This window comes from Heliangelus exortis, chromosome 7 (assembly GCF_036169615.1).
Source record: "Heliangelus exortis chromosome 7, bHelExo1.hap1, whole genome shotgun sequence".
NCBI classification, from domain to species: Eukaryota; Metazoa; Chordata; class Aves; order Apodiformes; family Trochilidae; genus Heliangelus; species Heliangelus exortis.
In genome coordinates, this window is record NC_092428.1 from 2168176 (window position 1) to 2191282 (window position 23107).

Consider the following 23107-nt stretch of genomic DNA (forward strand, 5'->3'; position numbering starts at 1 on the left):
AGCTTATACACTGCATTTCACAGAAACCAGGATCCTTCTGGTACCTCTGCAGCACACACAGACTTGCCTGATTTGAGGCTGTGAATTCTTTATGTGCCTCCCAACCTAGGTTTCCTTGTTTGCTACCCTCTGTGTCAGTGTAAGGGTGATCTGCTCTGTTGCTGGACAGTGAAGAGACTACTCATCTCCAGCATTCAGATACTGAGGGATCTATTTTCCATTTTATTTCTATTTTTACCAAAAAAATAAAAAATAAAAAAAAAAAAAAAGAAAGAAAACAGCTCTGATGGCTTTCATTTTCACTGGTTGACAGGCTTTTCTTCCCCCTCCCCTTTTTTTTTTAATTCCTGCTGTCTGCCAAAGGACAATCTGTTTGCTCTGAGACAGTTTAATGCCTACTGACTACCAGAGGCAGAACTTCCATTGGCTCTGTTACAGGGGTAATTTACACTTTAACAAGGTATTGTGACAAGGTGGTAATTATATTTTTATCACGTCATTATGACATTACCACCTGGAAAGCCATAGCTGATTAATTAGTGGCATATATTAAATTTATAACCCTAGAACTCTAAAGTTATCTTACCTAAGTGGTGTAATTATGTTGAACTGTGGTGTGGCAGTGAACTGGAGGTGAAGATGCTGAGTATCCACCTATTGCAGTAGGTTTAACAAATGCCAGTAGAGGGCACGGAGCTGCAGAGATGGAAATATTTTTTCTAAAGAGAAATAAAAAGGAAGAGGGTGAAGTCATTGAAATCTTGACACCAAAGCTAGTCAGATGGCAAGTCACAAGGCTTCTTGCATATATGTGTTGTGTTTTTTTTTTTTGAAATGTGCCATTTGGGAGCACTTAGATTTACACTAGTTCCTGTTTTTTATTTCACAGCTTTAGTTTGTTCATGTGCATTTTGGTTTTTACAATGCAACAATTTCTGTTGTATTTTTGGAAGCTCAAACTGGCCATTCTGGAGGCTACATCACCTCTCTGCAGCTAATAGGAACCCTGGTGCTGGCAGGATGGGTTATTCTTAGTTTTATATGCCTGAGTATTTGATGATGTTCCTCCTGATTTTTTTTTTGCTCTTGCCCTTACTGTTAGGAGAGAAAAGCTGGAGGTAATTAATAAAAATGCCTACAAGAAATAGCTTGATCATGTGTTCACATATCCATATGCAGTAAACACAAACAGAATTGTAAACCAAATCTATTTTTATCCAAATTTTCATGCTAAAGGTCAGAGCTCCAATTTTGAGTTGTTTTGATATTCACTTTTTGTTGTGCTTTTCAAAGTCATATTTGTAAGTAACTCAAGCTTTGCTTTCTCACTACAGAAAATGAAGTCACCACTTTCCCTGTGTTGGTGAGTGATCAGAGTGAAATTGTGGATACCAATGGAGCTGGAGATGCATTTGTTGGAGGTATTTCTTACTTATTTCTCTTGTTTGGAGGTTTTCCTGTTATTCTCTCTGTATAAAACCTACATTTTTTCCATTCAACCATCCTTCAGAGTGAGCTGCATTCTTTTAGAGCTTTTTTTCTGCGTCCTGAAGTTATGTGATTTAATTAAGTTCTGCTTTTCAAAAGGAAAGTGTGTCCTATTACTTTAAAAATAATATGCCATTATGCTGTACTCTGGTCGTTTTCATGAGATTAATTGTATCTGTCAGACTGTTGCATAAACAAGCTGCATCAAGTACTATATAGTGTACAGAAATCCCTCCTGGCTTAAATGTTAACACACTGTTGTTCTTTAAAACAGGTTGTAGTGAATATTAAACAGTATGTTAATAAATGAGCATAATGTCTTCTGATCATGTCAATTTTGGTAGAACATCTGCTTCCAATACAACTATTTGGACATCAGGAAAGAACACAAAGGGTTAATTTGTTAAAACAAATCCAGAAAATATCTGGCATTGCTTAATATCCATTTGCAAACTTACTATTTTTGTTGGCACAAGCTCTAAGGAAAAAAGAGGATGTTATGTCTATGCCTGTTTCAAAAAATGATTCAATATAAGCCAAAACCCAATCTAATCCAAAAGTTCTATCATTCATTGTAACCTTCATACATGTAGATCTGTGATGCACTATTGCATCCTGAAGGCTCTAATATCCAGAACGTGGTAGCTGTAAGGAGCTTCATTAGTCACTAATTTACTGGAAACATTACCAAAGAGCTTTATGGATAGAATTGCAGGGCTGTCTTGTAGCTATGAGGGGGATAACAAGCAGTGTGTTACCAAATAAAAGCTGCAGAGTTGTGTCCTACTTCAAGAAAGTCTTCCACAAAAGCTTAATCTTAAGCAGGTGAGTAATTCCATCCTTACTCAATGCATCACTTAAAGCAGTGGTAGATTTTCAGTACGTGCTTACATCTGGCTGAAAACAGGAATGTTATTGCTCACTGCTTTGGTTCTTTCATGAATGAAAAAGGACAGAAATAGAAAGAAACATTTTAGGTCATATTATTCATGCACCTTTTAGTGCACACTTGTCACTCTCTATTGTTCCTAAATCACAAACAAGACTAAACTTGAACGGGTAAGTAGCAGTGACTACAAGATAAATAAGATCCTCTTCTTGTGCTTGTCCTTGTATACACATGCTCTGTGTATCAGCTGTGCCAGGAAGCTGCTCTTGGTTTTGTGGGGGAAAAAAAAAAAAGAGAAAAGTTCTTGCCTATTTTGCATTCAGATCCTGAAGATAAAATAATATACTGGGTAGGGCCCAGGTGAGCAAGGTGGGAGATACCAACCAGGCTTTGCCTTAGGAGAAAGAAGCTTTTTATGTGTCTGACTTTTTTTTAATAATAATCCTACTTCTGTGCTTTTCTAGTTTAGCTGTAGAAATACTATTACTACTAAATATTCAAGAACTTAAATATTCAATATTTAAGAACTTCCAGGTCTCTCATAACCCTTCCTCTTTAAATTATATCCTTTTCCCTAATACTGCCAAAGCTGCTGTTTTTCTGTAGAAAGGTTAAAATACTGACTCTAGTAATTATTCAGAATATAGAATATTAGAATCACTTTGGTTAGAAAAGACCTTTAAGATCATTCAGTCCAACAGTGAACCAAGTCCTCCACTAAACTGTGTCCCTCAGCATCACATCTACACATCTTGGAAATCCCTCAAGGGATGGTGACTCAACCACTCCCCTGGGCAGCTTGTTCCAGGGGGTGACAACCTCTTTGGTGAAGAAGTTTTTCCTAATATCTGATCTAAACCTTCCCTGGCACAACTTGAGGCCATTTCCTCTTGTCCTATCACTTGCTACTTGGCAGAAGAGACCAAACTACCTTCTTACAACCTCCTTTCAGGTACTTGCAGAGAGTGATAAGGTCTTCCCTTTGTTCTAAGTGCTGTTGAGATAACAGGTCTGGATAGAGCAAGCTTCAGTGTGTTGGGGGTGAGCATAACAGACACATTATTTTCCTCAGTTTCCCCAAAAGTGGCACTGAGGCATTAGGTGCTTTTTGGATGGTGCACAAGTGTGATGCTGTCCATTGTACAGCTCCCCATCAAGGTGCCAGGCAAAGAAAGGACCACAGCTGCTGCTGCTTCTCTAGTAGAAGGTGGCTCAGCAGCTGAAAATCTGTCAGAAAAATCACTGAGGTTGGACACTAACCTGAGTACTGGTGGGTGAGCTCAGGTTCTGGTTGCACCATACTTCTCCCTGCCATAACTCTCAAAGCAACATGAGCTTTAGAGTATCTGTGGTCGTTTCATTAGCTCCTGAGATACCTCAGTTCTCTCTCACTCCATAAATAATAAATTAGTCATTTATTCTCCTCAGAGAACAGATTTGCCTGAGTTTAGTCCAGATGGAAGATTTAGGAGTTGTAGCAGTCTAGATGCACAGCTGATTCTAGTCTCAAATACTTTGGTCTCCTTCTTCATGGAGTCATTTCATTTTCCTTCCCATGTGTAAGAAATAGGATACTGGACTGGATAGGCTTTGATTTGGTCTGTGTTTCATTTAGGGGGAATGTCTGTATTTTATCTATATCACACTTTTCATGTGTTTTCAAAGTACGTATTTGCAACAGGAAAAGTTCTTTATTGTCTCCTTACCAGGAAGCCCTGTGGAGTAATGTTGCTAATAGTACTCAACATCTGTATCTTCTGTTGATTCTAGCATTGAGCCAGATGCAGAGTTGTTGTTGTCCTGACAGAATTTTTGTAATGGGAAGGCTGTATTCTCTTTGGTGATTTTATTAGCTTCTTTCTTTGCTTGAAGTTTTATCAGGTTGTTACTACCTAAGCAACAAGACACCTAATAGTTTTATTTTCTTTTTCTTGGAGTTAAGTGCTTCAAAATTCATCCATTAACTAAAAAATGCACTTGGTATTATAGAATACTCTTCTGGAAATAGAGTTCCTTTAGTCAAACAGCAGAGAACAAGAGTCCCATGGCAAAGCTTCCCATGTTTCTCTGGGACTGGTAAATAAACATGTCTGAGCAGTGGGTTTGTTGGAGCTCATGTCTTCTCTGAAGGGGGAAGGTGAGATATAATGAGAACCAACCCCATTTCCCAGGATTTATTTTCTATTAGAAGGCCAGGTTTGTAAGACTCTCTTGTATTTAGAGAAGTCTTTCAGGGAGGCACTCTTATTCCAAAGGTGTAACTCACGTTTTGTAAGGAAATTCCTTCTGGATAATGATGCCAGCTTGACAAATCACTCCTTGGGTATTTCTCCACATGAAAACGGAAAATAAGAAATCTTTTGGGGTTTTTGGTTGGTTTTTTGTTTGGTTTGGTTTGGTTTGGTTTGGTTTTTTTAGAACCTGCCTAACTTCTGAAGGTCTTGAAACCTTAAAGTCATGAAAAAACTGAAAGACACAAAGTTTCTGGGCACTTGTAACTCTCTTGAGTTGATTCATGAGGTCAGCATTTCTGAGCATTAAGCTGCTGGCCTCCAAGGAGAAGCAGCTCACTCCAACAGTGAGCAACAAGAAATAAACTGCAGGCTTCAGTTGCAATGTGTTTTCATTAAGTTGGCACCAGGAAGATCTCTGAATTTCTTGCCTCTCACTGCAGGCAGCAAGTCATCTGCCACTCAGGCTGCTGCAGTACGTGAATGAGAAATTAGATTTTAAAATTGCTGCAGGTATCTTTATGCTAAAACACCACTTCTCTAAACCATCTTAACAGAGTTCTGCCTTTATTGGTTTCCAGCGACACTGCTACCTTTTGGAAGTTGCGTTAGTGATTATTTACTTTGTAGCATCTCAGCACCTCTTGTGGATTCCAGAGGTACCACAGATTTTTGGTTTTAAATCCCTGAAATACCCATAAATTAAAGATGCAATTCCACCTCTGGGTTCTGATGACATTGATAAATCACTTGAGCTTTGCTGACATGGCTTCTGTCACAAGAGTCTTTTTAATGGAATTACAGCCTTCCTTTGTAGAGTTTGGGGAACGTTCTATTACTCGTTAAATTAACATTTATTTATTACTAATTAGCCCCAGTTTGAACCTTTGCAATAATGATAATCAAAGCGTATTTAATGGCAATATATAGATTGCAACAGAGACAGCTTTGCCATCTTATTCTTTCCTTCGTGCCTTGCTGCTTTCTTTAGCCAGAGTAAGTCTGCCTTCTGTTTGGACTCCCCTTTGTCACTGCCACCACAACTAAGACAAACAATAAGCATCTTTTCTGATAGCTACTGCCACTGCTGCCTGCAAAACCTCTGCCCTAGAATCCTTCTGCTCCGTGGAGCTGGGTAGCAAGTTCATAATAAATGAATAGGAGAAGGTGCAAAATCAATGTGTCTTCAGGTTCTGTCAATATAAATACACTGACTTAGTAATCTACCCTGATTTAGTCAGACACTGCAGGAAAAGTACTAAAGTATGAAATGCAGCCACAAATCATTTGAAAGGAGCGTGAGGAAGCGGTGACAGAACGATCACAGCAAGTGTCTGTTACTTATCACTGTGCCATAAAGACGTGATACCCTTCTGAAGGGAAAGGAATCCTGAGACAGAGGGAGCTGTTCCTGGAGCATTGTGCAGTGCCCAACAGGAGCTGGTAGCAATTTGCCTCTGTCTGTATCAAAGCTAAGGTCAGCAGCTCAAACCACCTGTCAATTTAACAATTGCATTGGCAGCTTTCATCTACCAAGGAGCCTCACAAAGCTGCTAGCAATGGTTTGAAAGCTTCCTTCAGAGTTTGCTTGGTGCACGTGCTTACAGAATAGGCAGTTCTCTGTCTTGTGAGATGGGCAGCTACTGTCTCAGCTGTAAGGGAACTGCTCTGATAGAAGACAGGGACAGCAACAAAAGAGGGGTTGTCATCTTTTATACTGTCCTTGTGTGAGTGTCCCTCGTGGCATCCTTTTCCTTAGAGACCACAGAGCTCAGTGGAAATAGTTCCCTCCTTTTGTTTCTGTTGCCAAACTGGCTCGATAAAGCCATTCCCTCATCTTTAATATAAAGGGGTATTCTAAACATTATTTTTCCATCTTAATCTAAATGTCTCTACAAATTAGATAAAGACCTTGGAGACTCCTAAGAGTTTGTCTAAAGGTCATCATATTGTTCAAATATGAGCCTGTTTTCATGAAGTAAATGCAAATGAATTCCTATAAAGTAATACCCAGCTTTGATATCAGAGCTAAGTCGTATTTGGTACATTGTTAAAACATTAAAATACTGCTTGCCTTGAAAATCCATTAAAATATCTTTACCTTGAAAGATTCTTTGAATATATTATACATCTATGCATGTTTATAAAAACACAGCACAAGAAATATAATTTTAGGTTTGCAGAGAATCTATCATGCACGGAATAATTGCTCATCACTGCTCCTCTACCACTAGAAGTTTGATTCAGAAACCTGTTCTAAAAAAAGGGCTGGTTCTGGTTTCTGAACACACTGATATAACTTTGGAATACCTTGACTGAAGCCAGTGGATTTAAGGAAGCATACTATTGATAAAAATGGAAACAGAATTGAATCCAGTATGATAATTCTCATGCTGTTGTTCTGCAGAATATGTGATTTATAGAAGGAATGCAAGAATCTTTAAAACAATGAAAAAAATCATCTAGGTGGGGTCTGAGTTGGTCCTGCTTTAAGTCAGGGGCTGGAGCCCTTTCCAACCTGAATTGTGCTCTGGTCCTATGAGTTCTGGTACTGTAGGAATTAGATTCCCAGGTGCCATTTCTTCCTCCTTTGAAAATGCAGCCTCAGTCAGTTCAGAGGGCAAGAGTTTACCAGGAGGGTTAAGCATCCCAAAAAGATCTGATAGTGCCTTTAGCAGAGACAGGTGATTTAGTGGTTTTTCAGAATACTAAATTGTAAGTGAGGTTGTGACTAAATTATGAAGGAGGTTCCTTACTGGGTTTATGGGCCTCTTCCAGATTGCAGAACAATCTGTTTTCACTAAAAACATTGCAGGGAAATTAAATATTCCTCTTATTTGTTGTATTTTCATCTGTATCTGAATCTCTGTTGTAAGGGCTGCCCTCCTTCTGGTACTTGCCCCATCCCTAAAACATTCTAGCCTTGTTGAAACAGGAGTTCAAGGAACTAGGAACAGTTCTTTACTGAACAGCAAGAGTGTGATATCAGAAGCTATTTATCCATTTACAGTGGCCTTTTATTTGTATAAGGTTTTTACACTTGTTTAAGATACCTTTGGAAGCTGTCATCATTTTTTTAATCACATTTGATAGGGAGAAATACAGTGGGTAAAATATCACTGCTGTGAAGTAATGCCTTCTGTTAACACCAGAGCTCTGAGATGTAATTTTCTTTGCTAGCTGGGAGTGAGGGGTATTTTTTTGGTGACAGCAATTAAATATGTATGTGCAAGTAACTTGTTACGGCTGATTTTCACTACAAAAATTTATCTTCACGAGCAAAGAGACAAGGGGAAACTGTGCTGAATTGTTCAATCTTTTCTTTGAAGTAAAGACAAATGTTATAACAGAAATCAGCACTCTCTTAGTCTTCATTTGTACAACAGGGGTGGCTAATTGCCTCTGAGCAATCCTGTTGTTACTGAGATCATGGCTGATGAGATAGGAAGCTTTGAAATAAAAATTCCTTCTTAATGTCATCAGCATCTTGACTGACAGCCCAGTTTTGCCCATCTTTAATACTCTGGGTTTATAAAGAGTTGTGAGTCTAAAAGCTGAGCTGCAGGCAGGGCATCAGTCTTTGCTTGCTAAGGGAGCACTTGTCACCATGGTCATGACTTAGCAACCCTGTGTTCTGACTGTCTCAGGTACACATCACATGGAAATCTAAGCTATTAGATGGCCGTGTTATCTCTGTAACTGACCTTCTGCAAACTAGAAAATTACCAGATTACATGTTCCCAGTTGATTTTTCTCAGTCTCAGCTAGAGGTACATCACTATTCTGATCAATAGTGTAACCAGTCACTAGGAATCTCAGCATTAGTACTGCACAGTTCAGCCATTTGCTGCAGTGTGAATTGCAGCTCCTTAAAAACAAAGATACCACTCAGGAAAAAACATGGAATACTCCTGTTTTCTTTTTAATTCCCTACTTTGCTTATTACCAATTCCACTGAAGAATTCCTGTTTCCATTCAAAATTATTTCTTTGGAAACAATATGCTTTTCTGTACTGACAAGTGCTTTCCAAGTATAATTTAATTGTGATCCAGTCTGTTTTAATTGTTTTGTTTTAATTGTTCCCCTTCTCTTGGTTTCTAGGTGTTCATCTTCATTTTATTACATATGTATTTTTTACCAAAATATAGTAATTTAAATGTGGTAACTGAAATTTACACCTATACCATTTAAAGGCAATCCAGAAAAATGCATGGTAGAGTTAATGTAAGGTGAAACATGAGTACACTTGTTGTCATTTTTAAAATAACATGTTGAAATGAGAGATCCATTTTAAAGGAGAAGTGTATGAAATCAAAAACCCTCAGAAGTTTCTAATTCTTAAGCAGGACCTGATCCTTTTAGCCACTGTGTCTCTTTTCTGGCCAGTGACACTACTGGTGCTAAGGGAGCCTCAATATGAAGCATGAGGATTAGTATTTTGCAAAATTGGGTTTTAAAAGGCCTAATTTAGTTCACCATAAATTCAGTGACATTCGAGACAGGCTTTCAGAGAAATAAACATGAATTTGGTTGTATACAATTAAAAAACCCAAAAAGAAACAAACAACAACAACAACAAAAAAAAAACCCCAAACAAACAACAAACCAAAACAAAAAAACCCCAAAACAAACAACCAAAAAAACTGTCCCCAAACCTACTGTGTTAAAAATAGATTTTCAAAACCAATTATAAAGTTCCAATTTTTTCTGTAATAGCTATGGAACAATTACAAATTGACTTAAGGCCTCAAAGCAAATCATCACCATTTAAAATACTTTGTCAGGCCTGCTATCCCTAACCTCATAACATTTTCTTTTATGTTAATATGTCATGTGTTAGAAAATCATGTAATGATAAAGAAAATGTTCATGTGGAAGGTTAGAAATTACTTTAATGAGTTATTATTACTTTATTTGCAGACTGTTGCTAATATTTTTGTGTTATTTTAATGTATTCTGAGTAGAGGCAGAGGCACGAGTCAGATTGGATCATCAAGAACATTCCCCTGGGAATCAGGGCAGGATAGAGCCCCCTAAGAAATAATGTGTCAGATTAAGCTGATGCTGTATTTGCAGGAGATACAACAACACACCATGAAATATAAAAATACACTGAAATATGTTATCTATTTCATGTGTCATCTGAGTTGGCCTGGTGCTATGGAGATGGACACAATGACCACAAAGGTACTGCTCAGGCTGTGGTACCAGCTAGCAGGATCTTTACTCTCTGGTGTATAATAGGATAGTAACATCTCCCCTAATTTGTTCACTTCCCCCACAATGAATTGGACTCATACTTGAAGTGGGAAGATGGCATGGCTGCAATAAAAAAAGAAATAAAAGAAAAGCAATGGTACTATAAAGTTACATTCACCAAACATTTTTGTGCTTGGATACATGTTAAAACCTGAATAGAAGGTAGTGCATAGTATTCCATTTTGGTATGCTTAGAACTTCATTATTTCTTCATTAAATCAGGTAAATTCTCTGCATCTTATCCCAACCATTAAGTGTAGTAATCTGCCCCAGTTAACCTCAGTACAACAGATCTGCTTTGAGGCTCAGAAAATTTCCTCAGCTACTAATAAAGGAAAGCTTATTTCATTCTGATGTCTCAAAAATGACTAAGGATAATTTCAGCTTTAGAAAAAGCCTCCTAGGAAACTTTCTAGGAAATGTTTTTAGGAAAAACAAAGAGAAATAGCAACCTAGAAAGTAGGTTTTTTCAGGTAGTTAGAGAGGATGCTTGCAGTGAAAATACCTGTATTTGTTTTGGCATGTACAGTGCCTTGAATATTCCTTGTAAACTTGGCAGGTTGGTTTTTTTTAATCAAATGTTTTCCCCTGATCCTGGCTGTTGGACACAAGCCCAAAGCCACCAGATTCTGATCCTAAAGGGAATTTCCCAAAATTCATCATGTCGACTTAAAAATAGGACCAAACCATCAGAAGTTATAACTTTGTTATCAGCTTCCTCCATCCCATCTTTCTTGGAGCATGTTGAAGTCTGAAACAATTCTTTTCCTTGGACAATAAGATGTGCTGGAGAGTTTAAGAGAGATGCTACACAACAGGGTCTGCTGTGCCACATCATGTCTCCAAGCCAGGAAAGGGCTGCTGAACTGATAACACTCCTTTCACTTACTCCTAGTTGTCCAGTAAATGCAAAATTTAAGTTACATTAAAATTACATTTTTTGCACCTGTCTGTCAATGACTGTGTAACCTCATCTTGAGGAGGACGTGCAGCCATCTGAATGACCCCTACAGAAATCAAATGCGTTCAAAATGTGTCCATAAATACAAAGGAAACAAGAGGGGCAGGAGCAGCAGTAACAACTCTTAACTGCTTTTCTTGGCAAGACACTGGTGTAGTATTCATGCCGGTGATTAGAAGATAAGTTTGTGCAAGAGGGTTGTATGTAGACTGTGAAATGCATGCAGCACCTGATCATTTTATAAGCAAAGTAAAAAGGTTTCTGAAACTTTTTATTTGTGATCTCACGGGTTTGTCATTCTCTAAAAGTAAAAATATTGACATTTACTAGGCTGTTTGTTCCAGCTTTCTGATCTCCTGCAGTTTATTTTTATAACAACCTTATCGATGAGCCTCTTACTCAGCTCTCTAGGTTTAGCTGAGTTGAGTCGATTTGTTACCACAGCCTCAAGTAGCTGTTACAGAACAAGCAGACATCCTAATAAAGCTGTAAACGTGTTTACTCAAACATGGTATTGATTTTACTTGGAGAGGGAGAAGCTAGTGCTTAGCATGGTGTCAGGGAGGATGAATTTAACTGCAGTTTTTCATTGTCATCTGTCATGGTTGCGAAACACTAAGTGAAGCCACAAGAGGATAATTAGAATTGCCAGAAATTTAGCCCCTAAAATCAGTTAGCCACTTGAGATTTTTGTAGTTTAATTAGTTTTTATTAAAACTTTCCTCCAGTGGTGTACTCAGGAAGGCTTTTCTAGTGTTCTTTTCAATGAGAGTGAAATTTCAAGGTTGCCACTTGTTAGATATACATCTTAAATGACTGCTTTTTTTTTGAAAGGGTTGGTAACCTTTTTTCTCTCACTTGCAATTAGCTTGGCACTGCAGTTCTGTAGAAGCACAGAGACATTTGATTTTAAGAGGGACGGAAAGATGCTTGTTTGTACACTTACACTTTGTAGTTAATAACATACATGTGTGGAATGTTTTTTACACTGCATTTTGAGAGAGAAAGTGCTAAGGTGTGTGAAGGCTGAAAGAGGTATAGTGTATTTGGAGATGCTTACATTTAATTTGTCTCATATACTGTAAGCCTACTATGTCAGACCACAGTGCCAAAATACATGAAACTGAAGCCAAAACCCACCCTTAATCAAAAACGTTTCCATTTAGAATAGCCAACATTTGGTTTGATAGCAACGGGCAGGGCCTCTGGCTCACCACAGTTCTTGGCTGTAATATCCACCATCTGCCACAAAATGAAAAAAAGAGAAACCTCAGCATGTTGACGTACGGTCACTCAGTGACTATATTGCAGAATCATCTGATGCCAACATCTTTTACAAAATCTAGGGTGGCTGGTTGGCTTTTGGCACCAGCATTGCCAACCACCTGATTACAATTGACCAGACTCGTGCTACCACAACATTAACCCACTCTTAACAGCCCTACAAGACATCCAAAAAAAGCCTCAGTCATATCAGCTACAAGGCTTTAAATTGCTAGGGTAATATTTCTTGAAAGCTGCATCTTCCCACACTGCTGGCCTGGAAAGCTAGTGGGATCACATAAAAATAGATGAGTGCTTGAGCAACTGTGATAAATCCTGTATATGGATGAGAGTGTGAAAAGGTGCTTGCAACTGACCCCATGGTGGAATAACACCATTTTTAAAAAAGCAGTTCACAAATGAAGCTGTAGAAACTTCAAATATATATATATATATATATATAAAAAAACAAAATAGAGGGGGCAGCTCAGCTGCTCATGATCTTTTCTGTGGCTGGGACAATTTTTGCTGGATTGTATTAGGCATTTCAGGGTTCAGCTGAAAGAGTAGGAAGATCACATAACAAACAGAGTTTGAGGGGCTCAGGTTCAGGGTCAGCTTGTAATTGTTTGTAATTAATGCAGTTGATAATTGCTTTTTTCCTGCTTTCCTCTCCTGCATTAAAAAAAAAAAAAAACAAACACCACACTAATTTTGCCTCGGGCATTTTATAAAGGTTGGAAGTGTGAGAGAAACTGCAGAAAGACGAGTAGTGGGGGAGCTGGGTGTCGAAGGCTATAAACAGATTTCCAGCCAGCATTAGTAATTAACAGTCATTAAAATTAATTGTCAAGTGTACAATTTGAAATTAAACATTTGGCTTCAATATTAGCTGTTTTTAAAGTGTTGTTAAACCATTACTGAAGCAGACCAGAACTGTTTTAAAATCTCCACTATTGGACTCCCACATTCCTATCCAACTGCACTAGCACTGGGCGTTCATTCAGAATTATCACTGATAATCTGGAAACAAAGCTTTCAAAGATCTCACTGATTTCAGTGAAACTGCCTCTGAAGTATTTATTATGCTGGCCACAAGAAAATTAACTTGGTTCTCCTTTAATAATTTTTCAGTGCTCCTCAGCCCTCATTAAGAAAGCAAAGATGATGTCTTTTGTGTCTTGCTGTGTCTTACACAGAGAGATTTGATCTGGTTTTAGTGAGGACCTTGGTTTGGGTCTGGACTTTGAGGCTCAAGCACCACTTCTGGCACTTGTTTTATAGAACTTTCTATTTGGTGGTGAGCACAAAAAGGAAGAAAGCAACTTGACTTTTCTGTCCCTCATCTGTTTTCAGATCTAAGAATTACAACTATTATCTTCGAGCACATTTAGTAAGGAAGCTGGAAATAATAAAGATTAACTCTCAATTATTTCAGGCACACTTTTGAGAGTAAAGTGATTCAGAGCTTCTTTTCTCTACTGAGCAGAAAATAAATAATTACGGGCCAAAAATAGCTACTGGTGTGTGTTACAGTCACCAGGAATGCACATACATTTTGTACCACTCTAAGGTTTAAAGCTGCTTTTTTTTTTTTTTTTCCAGGAAGATGCTGAGTAAGTGGGATGGATTGGTCACAGTTCCAAATAAGTTCTTAGTATGACTAGAGATGGGGTGGTTACTTGGCTGTCCATACCTGTGAGGGACAACAGGCATCCCAATCTGCTCTGAAAGCTTACCCAGATGCTTACCAAAGCAAAGGGGCCTACTGGACATCCTGCAACTACTGTTTCTCTTGTCCCATAATCAATAAACACTTTGGATGTCAGGGCAGGAGGCAGACAATAGGGAAAGCCTTGAGTATGGTCCTTGTCTTTGTGCTCTAGAGTGAAGAGACTGGTACACAATGCACCTAACACCATCCACAGCTTCAGAAGTGTGGAAATGCTAGAGCAGAGCAGCTGCAATCAGAGGAAGGCAAACAATATTGCCTGAAGTTGCTTTGGGAAAATATTTGAAGTGGGGTTGGTTTATGTAGCTAAAATACACTAGTGCTTTCTTCTGCACTCCTTTCCAGTGATAGCCAGGCACTAGTTCAGGCCATGGCAGAAGTTAAACCAGCTGCTGAGCTACTTCAGTATGTGCTGGGCTGATCTACTGCTGTGATCCCAGGCCTGTGATACAGGATCAGAGTTCAATACTGCCCTTTCTGCCTGTGAAACTGTAGGAGCAGTGTGAACTAAGCCTGAAGCCACGTTCATTTATCTCCTTGCATTTCCAGTCGTGGCACCTTAAAGAGATTACAACCTGCAACTGCTGATCATCTTCCCTCTGCCACCCTGCTCCCTGGTAGAGCTGTCTGAGTACTCACTAACCCACTTAGGTTTAACCCAGCTGGGCTGGCAAAGATCTGCTGCTAACAACTCACTGTTTAATCTGGCTCATTTGGGGAGAGTAGCAGGTTATGCAAGCAGCAAAGAAGGGTGGTAAAAAACAGATGGGGCAGGAACTTCTTCAGCTGGAACTCAAAGATCTGAATCCGTGCCTTGAGAGAATGACTCATGGGGTTTGCATCACAGTTACTTATACACTGGAGGAGGCAAACTCTGAATTATACTCTGACCATGTTGCTTTTTACTGCATTAACTAAAATGAGTGTTCTGCAGCTGAGGCAGTCGACCTGGTAGAGCTCTTTGTTTCTCTGCTCAAACAGTGCTTTCGGGTGTTCCCTCGGGGTCTGCTTTGCCAACTGCCTCGTCTTAGTATGTAATGCAGCTCTGTGTTTGTGATAGGTGTGTTTGTATTGTCATTCCATGTGATATTGTGTCAGATACTGCTATTTCTATTTCATCTCTGAAACACATACCTTTTAAGAGAAACTCAACAGACAAGAGAATGGTTTGAGGGCAAACTCCCCACTGCAGTTTCTACACATCTCATATATGACAGCTGTACTTAATGTCATTTCTCCACTGCTCTGAAATCACAGAGGTGTCTCATTTCTATCCCCAATTAGAACTGGATGCTTTTTCACCCGATTCTGTTTTCATTTAGGTCAGAATACATAAGAAATAGCTTCACTGAAAACAAAAGACACTAGCTTAAAACTACAGTGAGCCTGGGAGGTGATGACATTCTCAGACTAGTTGGTATTGAAAAATAATCTGTGCTTTATGGTCCTTTGCTCCTTGGATTTTCTCACCTTCATCTATGTTTGATGACTTGATCACAAGCATAGAGGACAGTTGTTCTTTCTTGTATAAACCCTCTCTGAATTCATGGTCTGCACAAAACCCAGCCTCATGTTTGCCTTTGGAGGCCTGCCCAGTGCATCTTCAGTACTTACTGAGTCAGAAATGGACTGTCTTAACAGCCTCATTTTACATACGGTTACAACTTGCTCTCGAGTTTGAGCCACCCAGAAGCACACTGGCAAGCTCCTGCCTCCCAGGCAGTTTAAATTTAATGATTGCATTCTCCACGTATCCAAGTTTCTCCTAAGAATGCATGTTGATTTAATGGAGAGCAGACCATTTTCATCTCATTATTCAGAAATGGTCTGATTTCTGCCAGGCATGCTGTTTGAATTTCTCAACTGTTACCCAACTATTACAGCTGGACCATCCTGTCACAGTTGTGTGGTCTGTCATCCCCTGGCTGCCATCAGTGATAGCACTCACAGCAGTTTCTTCCTGTTGCAGATTCTCATCTTTGCATACTGGAAAATCCTGCCTTCTCCTCTAGTGCTTAGGGACTTAACTATTTTTTCCCAGCTAGTGTGAAATCCCAGCTAATACATAGTTCTCTGGAAAAGTACTGATATCAGAAACATATGTGTTTTCTCCTAGTTGTCAACTAAAACACCTACTTTCTATGGCCTCCCTATTCCAATGAAAAATATTTTATTTCTAGATTTACTAGTTTCAAATTCTCCTCCCATTCGGCACAGTTTAGAGAAAAATATATACCCACTAGGCTCCTTTTCACTATCAGTCCTTACTGAGGAGCCAAGATTTGTCTTGGCAGTGCAACAAAACAGGGTCTTTTGCCCACTGGTATTATTCTTCTTCACTACTCTGACCCTGTTTTCCATGTTTTATGTTCTTTTTAATCTTCAAGGAGCAACCACTATTGCATAGAATAAAATATTTTTTATCATATTCTGCAAATATGCTCTAGTATTCCAGGAGAGGAAGTATCTTCAAAAGGAGCACAGGTTAAATGAGAGCATCATGATATAATGTAGAGTCTTTGTTCCAACAGGAACCAAGCTGAACAGAGAAAGTGTGTTTGAAAGCCAGTTAGCAAAACATGCTGTCTTGACTCAAAATTTGTCATAGGTCAGAAATTGGCACCTGTGAGCTACATAGTACTTAGGAGAGACATGGTTTCAAGACCAGATTTGTACTGTCGAGGCCCAAGGCCTGTCAGAGCGTGACACAGGAACGTGAAATGGTGGATGAAAGCTTTAAAAAGAACATGTTACAGCTTGCTAGAATTCTGATTTTCCTGGGCAAGTCTCACTTTCCTTCTGTGATTGGATGAGGGAAGATAAATCTGAAACGAATTAGAAACAGGATAAAAGGGAATAAAGTATTACCTCTAGAATGACAGAGTGGAGTTTTAAATTATAAGATACTAAGTTTACTTTTCACATCTTGAAAGCCTCTTCCAAATTTAAAATACATATTTCACCTCTTCCATAAGTTTTGCCATGCTTTAGGTGACAATAGTTTCAGCCAAGAAGAAATATTTCAGAAACAAGAGGGACTTGATATACAAAAAATAAATTTTGTGCCACTTTTACCTAACTTTTCCAAGTACCTATGATTAATCTCATTTTTAGGACTCTCTGCTTATATTAATTTAAGGAGGCGCTCTGCTTTTCAAAAAACTCACCTCCCAGTGGTTTCTAGGAGTCTGGTTTTCACTAATAAAAATTAGTCTTAATTATTTTTTATTTACTTTCAGCTACCAAATGGCGAGTACAGGTAGAGACAAGAGCAGCAGCCCTCCAACTCAGTCGGTCACTCAAGCACAATTCTAGATTTAAACCAGCCAAGCTAGCTGTGTCCATACAGGGAGGCCAGTATTTCAGTGTTTTGCCCCGTGTCAAACTCATACACTCCAAAAACCTGATCTAACCATTTTTTTCCTTCTCTTTCTCTCCTGCTTTGTTCCACAGGCTTTCTCTCCCAGCTTGTCTATGACCGGCCAGTGACCGAGTGCATCCGGGCAGGACATTATGCAGCCAGTGTCATCATCAAGCGTTCAGGTTGCACCTTCCCAGAGAAGCCTGACTTCCACTGATGCTGCTGGACTGGAGGGATCAAGAGTAATGCCCATGTTGCCATGGGATCGCTGCCTAAAATTTTCCTCCTCCCCTTTCCTCACCTTTCCAATTACCTGCATCAACGCTTCTGTACTTCTGTTCATCGTATTCTAAACAAAATATGTATTTCTATGGTGTTTTCCTTTTCATACCACTACAATGTCTTGGTAGTCTTAACTTCTGAAAACAGTGCTAGGTGAAGCTTATTCTCTCATCCACCAGAAAAAAATGTTCTGTTGACATGGTTTATAAGGAATTCCCATGTAAATGACACTGCTGATTAACACCATTAAAATACTTCTGTTGAATTATCTAGTTTGTATCCAGCTGTGGCCAAGTCCTACTCAAGTTAAGTGAAATCAACAGATCTGACTTTATTTGTCACTTCACGTTATAAACCAGGAATTGTTCTTTATAGTGGAGTCAAGGGAGTGTAAAGAGCAGTGTAAATGTCCCAACAATTTCCTTTATATGTGAGAGTAGCAGATCTGGCCATCAGATCCAGCCCAGCCTCCAGGAAAGTGAAAAGCTATTCTGCCAATCAGTTCAAGACCTGATCTGAAGCTGATGTCATGCGTTCAGTCCTCTTGCAGTGATGTCAGAGGCCTTGGGTCTGGCACTGTGTCAGAGCAGGGTCTGGTGCAGAGCCACATTCATCTGTCAGGTGAACGAGCAGACAGGAACTTTGAGGGATTTCAGGGCAGATGCATGAGTTGATGAACAAAAACATACAGATAGAGTCTATCTCCTCCGTGTGAGCTTTCTAGAGGCTGTGTTTAACTAAGGTACACATAGTGAAAATGAGGTACAGAAATATTTATGCAGGATATATTGACAGGATATGCCAAACAGAATCTCTGAAACGCACATTTTTAAACTTTTAATTTACTTTGGGTAGTTAAGAAATATGGCAGATTTTGTTTGTATTTACAGTATTGAAAGAGGTGATCTGACACTGCATTCATTACTTTGCTATGTAATTTGATACTGATAAATAAAAAATTGTCATACAGTAACTCCTGGTTTTGTACTGGTATGTGTCTGGCTTTCTTCTACATATTATACAGAAATGGGAGCAGAAAACAGGTGCTTAACCCACAGGATGTGCTAGATCTCAGCATTTGAGACATGACTCTCAGTGTCCAGGTGAGTGCTCAAGGGTGATCTCAGCAGTAAGAAAGGGAAAAAAAGCTCTTCTCCTGTGCTTGTATCACAGGAGAGATGAAAAATTAATGGCTAGAGTTCATCAAAGAATGGTAAGGCAGTGTGGGCTTTGCACTTTCCTGCACAGGATGGAACAAGGGACTCTCAGAGTCTGAGTGTTGTTATTCCAGTTTGTGTACTGCAAAAAGCATGGGGAGAAATCCAGGCTATGATCCCAGTTCCTTTTGTTTGACCCAGTATCCAGCAGGATACGTTGGACAACAGGCTCTGTCATCTTAGAGATCTCCTGGTCATCCACAAGTACTGCAAGGAGCTTAAAAGCAGCCACTTCTGAAAATCCTCACGGGTCCCTGGAGCTCCATCCTCACAAGCACAGGTGACAGTAAGTACCATCTGTTCTTCAAGTTCCTGGGCTCACAGTTTGTATCTGAAAAAGGTTGGATGTGCAGGCCTTGTCTATCTGTGGACCTTTTTATGAGTAGCTTTGTGCAAATAAGACTTGTCAAGTTTTTTAATGGTACTACTCTTGCTAGAGTTTTGGGCTTTATATTTCTCATGCTGTAGCACAGGAGAGAGAAAGAGAAATGAATGAATTCAAGTGAAAATGGAACTGCAAACAAAACTGAAAGAGGTTACAGTGTGCACGGTCTTCAGGCTGCAAGGTTTGATCAGAAGAATGTTATTTTTTACATCTCAGGTTAATTTTTATTTAACTTGATGCATCCATGTGATATATTTTGTTCAAGAAAAGCTGGTGGGCTGAGAAAGGATGTGTTGCAGCCCTTGCTTTTAATGCATGGTCACAAGTGCCACGCCACACTTGCTGTGTGAATTTGGCTATGAGTAAGCAAAACCACAGTGGTCTAGTGGTTACATTTGCTGTTCCCTTTTCTCTGCATCCGTGGCACTTTCTGTTTTTTTCAAGCAACTTTATCAATGTCCTGGCCAGATAATTATGGCCTGTTCAAAACAGAATATAAATATTTAAGCATTCTTTACTGTACCAATGAAAGTACAAGAGATCATCACTAGTGTGAAGGAAGGTAGTCATAACACAGAAGGGGGTTCTTTTTTTCTCTAGGCCATTCCTTGTTTTCAGTTCCAGAAGTGAGAGAGTCAAGTCAGAGGTTCTGTTCTGAGCTTTTCCACTGCCGTGCGTGGTGAGCTTGGGCTCCTGACATTTGGCTCTGAGTGTCAGCTACAAAGCATGATTTGAAGCCAGTGGGAGCAGCTGAGGAATAAACTACAAGCCAATTCATGGAAGGGCATCAGAGGCTGACCTGCTCTATTTAGACATTCATTATTTCTCCAATATCTGTCAATAGATAGTCTGGGATGATACATAGATACTTAGAAACATATTGCCAGATCATAATTTCAATTTGTGCTATTGAATTGCCTGATGATTTCATTCTGGATCCTTTTCAGGATCTGCATTTCTTTCCTGCTTCTCACTAACAAAGGTTTGGTGGTTTGTTTTGTTTCTTTTTTTTAATCTATGTAATGGGTAATGGTGCCATCCTTAATATTCTCTCTTACAAATACTCTTCCTCCCTCTTTGGTCCTCTACCAGCTTATTCCACACAGAGGCATGTTAGAAAACTGAGCTTCCTGGAAAATGCTGTGGAAAGAGTTGTCTGCCAGTGACACGTGACAGTGTCTCAAACCCCAGATGGGATAACTGAAGTGAGTCTTGTCACTGAGCTTGAGCTGTGATGCAAACCCAGAGTGCTTCCCTGGGTTACTTCAGGAAAACAGAGATTGGAAATCCATTTCCCAGTAGCCAGAATGTATCACTCTCACTCGGATAAAACTCCTGACTTTTGCTGGAAATAAGAGTGCATCTCCTGTGCCCATCATCATGCATTTTAGGCTTGTTTTAGTCCCACATCAGTGGGTATCAATGCTGCTGAGATGAGCAGGCAAGGAAGTAGGCCCAGTATTCAGAAAGTCCTGTGCTAAATAGCTGAAAAGAATTAAGATTTGGGAATCAGGAAATAAAAGCTGTGTTTCCATTTCTGCAGGTGAGCTACTTTGTTACTTTGGGCAGAGCATTCCCCTCTCCCAATTTGTTTCTCTCCATACAGAAGATGGTAAACTCAATTAGATGGTAAGGTCAAGAGGTGAAGGTGGTAAGAAAATCAAATAGGGCAGTATCGGCCACATCTCTGCCTGTACTCATTGCTGGTCTGTTTCCCTTTTGTACATGTACCTAAAGCTATTTGTTTACCCTTAAAAGGTAGTACTAGATAAAAGCAAAATATGCTACATGAAAATGACAATAGAAATGCACACTGTTTTAAGATGACAACTCTGGGAACAATCTTTAATTTAAAGGGTCTTATCCAGAGTTTTCATAAAGAACTGTTAATTAAAAGTGTGATGACATGTTTGGGATTTAAAGGAAATAATTCTGCGAAGGATTTATAGCAATCACAGCTCCAGAGCATTAGGATTACAGATCCTTGTGCTGTTCCTTTTCAGCGACCATGTGATTGGCCTGCTGTTAAATATAGCTCCCATTTAGTGAATTGAGACAGGCATGGGAAAGGTAGGGATAGTTTCCCTTTAACCAGCGGGATTTCAGAGGTGTGGGAGATTATACAATTCATTAGTTTTTACATAAGATCAAAGGGAGAGAGGAAGTCTTAATTTGGGCACCAACTGCTCCTGTCTGAAAGTCTTGCAGATTAAATGAGAAGAGAACATGTGCAGTGCTAACTGCTTGTATTAGAGCACGAGCTTATTGTTTTATATCTCACTAACTCATTGTTCTCTTCCTGGAGATAATTCTCATACTTAAGACCTTTGGAGATAGTTGTGTCTATTGTGAATAGTTCACCAACCAACTGGCTCAGAGGTTATTGCCTAAGCATCTCTCCCTTGGTCTAATCCCCTGCAAGGTTTTTTTTCTGAGCAGTGTTGTTAATCTGAAATGACTGCTAACTGACTCCAGTGTCAAACATTATTCATTATGTGCTTTAAATGCTTCCTGCAGAGGCCAAAATAAATTTTGCTTTTTAAAAGCAGACCACAAGGAGTGCCTGTGTAGGATATTTCCTAAAAGATTAGACTCAAAATGGCAGTTAAGATGATGGGGGGGGGGAAAAAAAACAATCTGTGCTCAAAACAAAGCTTCACAATTTAACCAGTGACAAACAAAATGGACAAACCTCCATTACTAAAATCCCACTTTTCTTACTGATTTATCTGTAAGCTGTTCCTGTGAGAGAAAACATGCATCCTTGCAGGGCAGAAGAAATACTTCTGTAAAGGCATGGAATCAGCAATCTTATTAGGAAATGAAGGCCAAATAAGCAAATGTTTTCAAAGCAGTAATTCTTTTGTGTCTTGGTTTTTTTTCAGGTGTCCCTGGTGTTGGCAGAAAGCGAGAGGGGTTTTTTGTGTCAATGGCACTGACAGGCCTTGCATGCGTAATGACAGTATGGGAAGAGAGACAGACAGATAGATTTGAATAGCAATAAGGTGGGTTTTCTTCCAGTGTGAAAAGAGCATGGGATTCATGTGTATTGAGATGAAGTATAGCCTTGTTGCACAGTGCAAATATTTAATACTGTTCTAACTATCCCTTTGGTTATTGGAGTGTGACAGTTAATAGCCGTCAGCTGCCAAAACCAGTGAACAGTTTGGTTCCCTAAAAAGAAAATGAAAAGTTAAAAAATGAAGCCAAGTCAGACTAAAAACCCACAAATCATAAATGTGCTATAGCTTAGCAGGCAGATTCATCTCTAAAGTTTAGAGCCATGTTGACCTGAGCTGCTTCTCAAATGAGGGGGGATTGAGTATGTCTGTCTTCCAGACCTAGCTTTGCCAGGTACTCACAGGCAAGTTTTGGCTGGGTTTTCTGCCTCCTGAGTCCCTTTAACTCCCCAGTGATGTTTGTAAAGGAGGTTGAGTAAAGGCTGGAATGAATGAAGGCCAAGCACTGTCATTATTCTGGATCAAATATCTCAAGTCAGTGGTGCAGTGTAAATGCATCGAAAAATGGAAGAGCTTCTAAACTAAGCGTGAGAGAAATTGTGTGCTTGGAAGGTCTCCTGGCCTGTCATGCCATGGAGATGTTAATATCAGTGTAAAATATTGCTCCAAAAGAAGCATTACAGTGCAATAACAGCATATGAGAGAATATTTCAAGAAATAGATTTAGCTCAAAAATCACCTCTCATGCTATGTATTATTTTTCTTACTCAGGCTAAAAGTAACACTTCACTGTGCTTAAAAATTGCTCTTTTGAACATACCTACTTTTTAGGTCCTTGGCAACTGTCTCATTCCTTCTTTCCCTACGTATTTGCTGGCTGTTCTTATGTGGGGGTAAGTGCCAAAGGGTTGTGATTGGAAGGCCATGCTCTCCAAGCTGCCTGTGTTGCCTGCATGTCTCCAGAGGACAAGTTAGAGCAACAGCTCCAGTGGTGCTCTGCAGGCACCTCTGCTGGTTCCACAGACTGTAGGACAGGCCCTACCTACTCACAGGCTGTTAGCAGGAGCAGAGAGAGGGG

At 39.4% G+C, this 23107-nt stretch overlaps 1 protein-coding gene across 4 annotated transcripts in view; it reads left to right on the forward strand.

Moving 5' to 3' along the window:
- ADK (adenosine kinase) overlaps positions 1-18440 on the forward strand; it is a 233514-nt gene extending 215074 nt beyond the window's left edge. For all 4 annotated transcript variants that reach the window (XM_071748240.1, XM_071748243.1, XM_071748239.1 and 1 more), the window contains 2 exons: positions 1335-1421; positions 17278-18440. In XM_071748240.1, coding sequence (XP_071604341.1) covers positions 1335-1421; positions 17278-17402 — 212 coding nt within the window. In that variant the 3' untranslated portion in view covers positions 17403-18440. The remainder of the gene's footprint in view (positions 1-1334; positions 1422-17277) is intronic.
- Positions 18441-23107: the final 4667 nt, after the last annotated feature.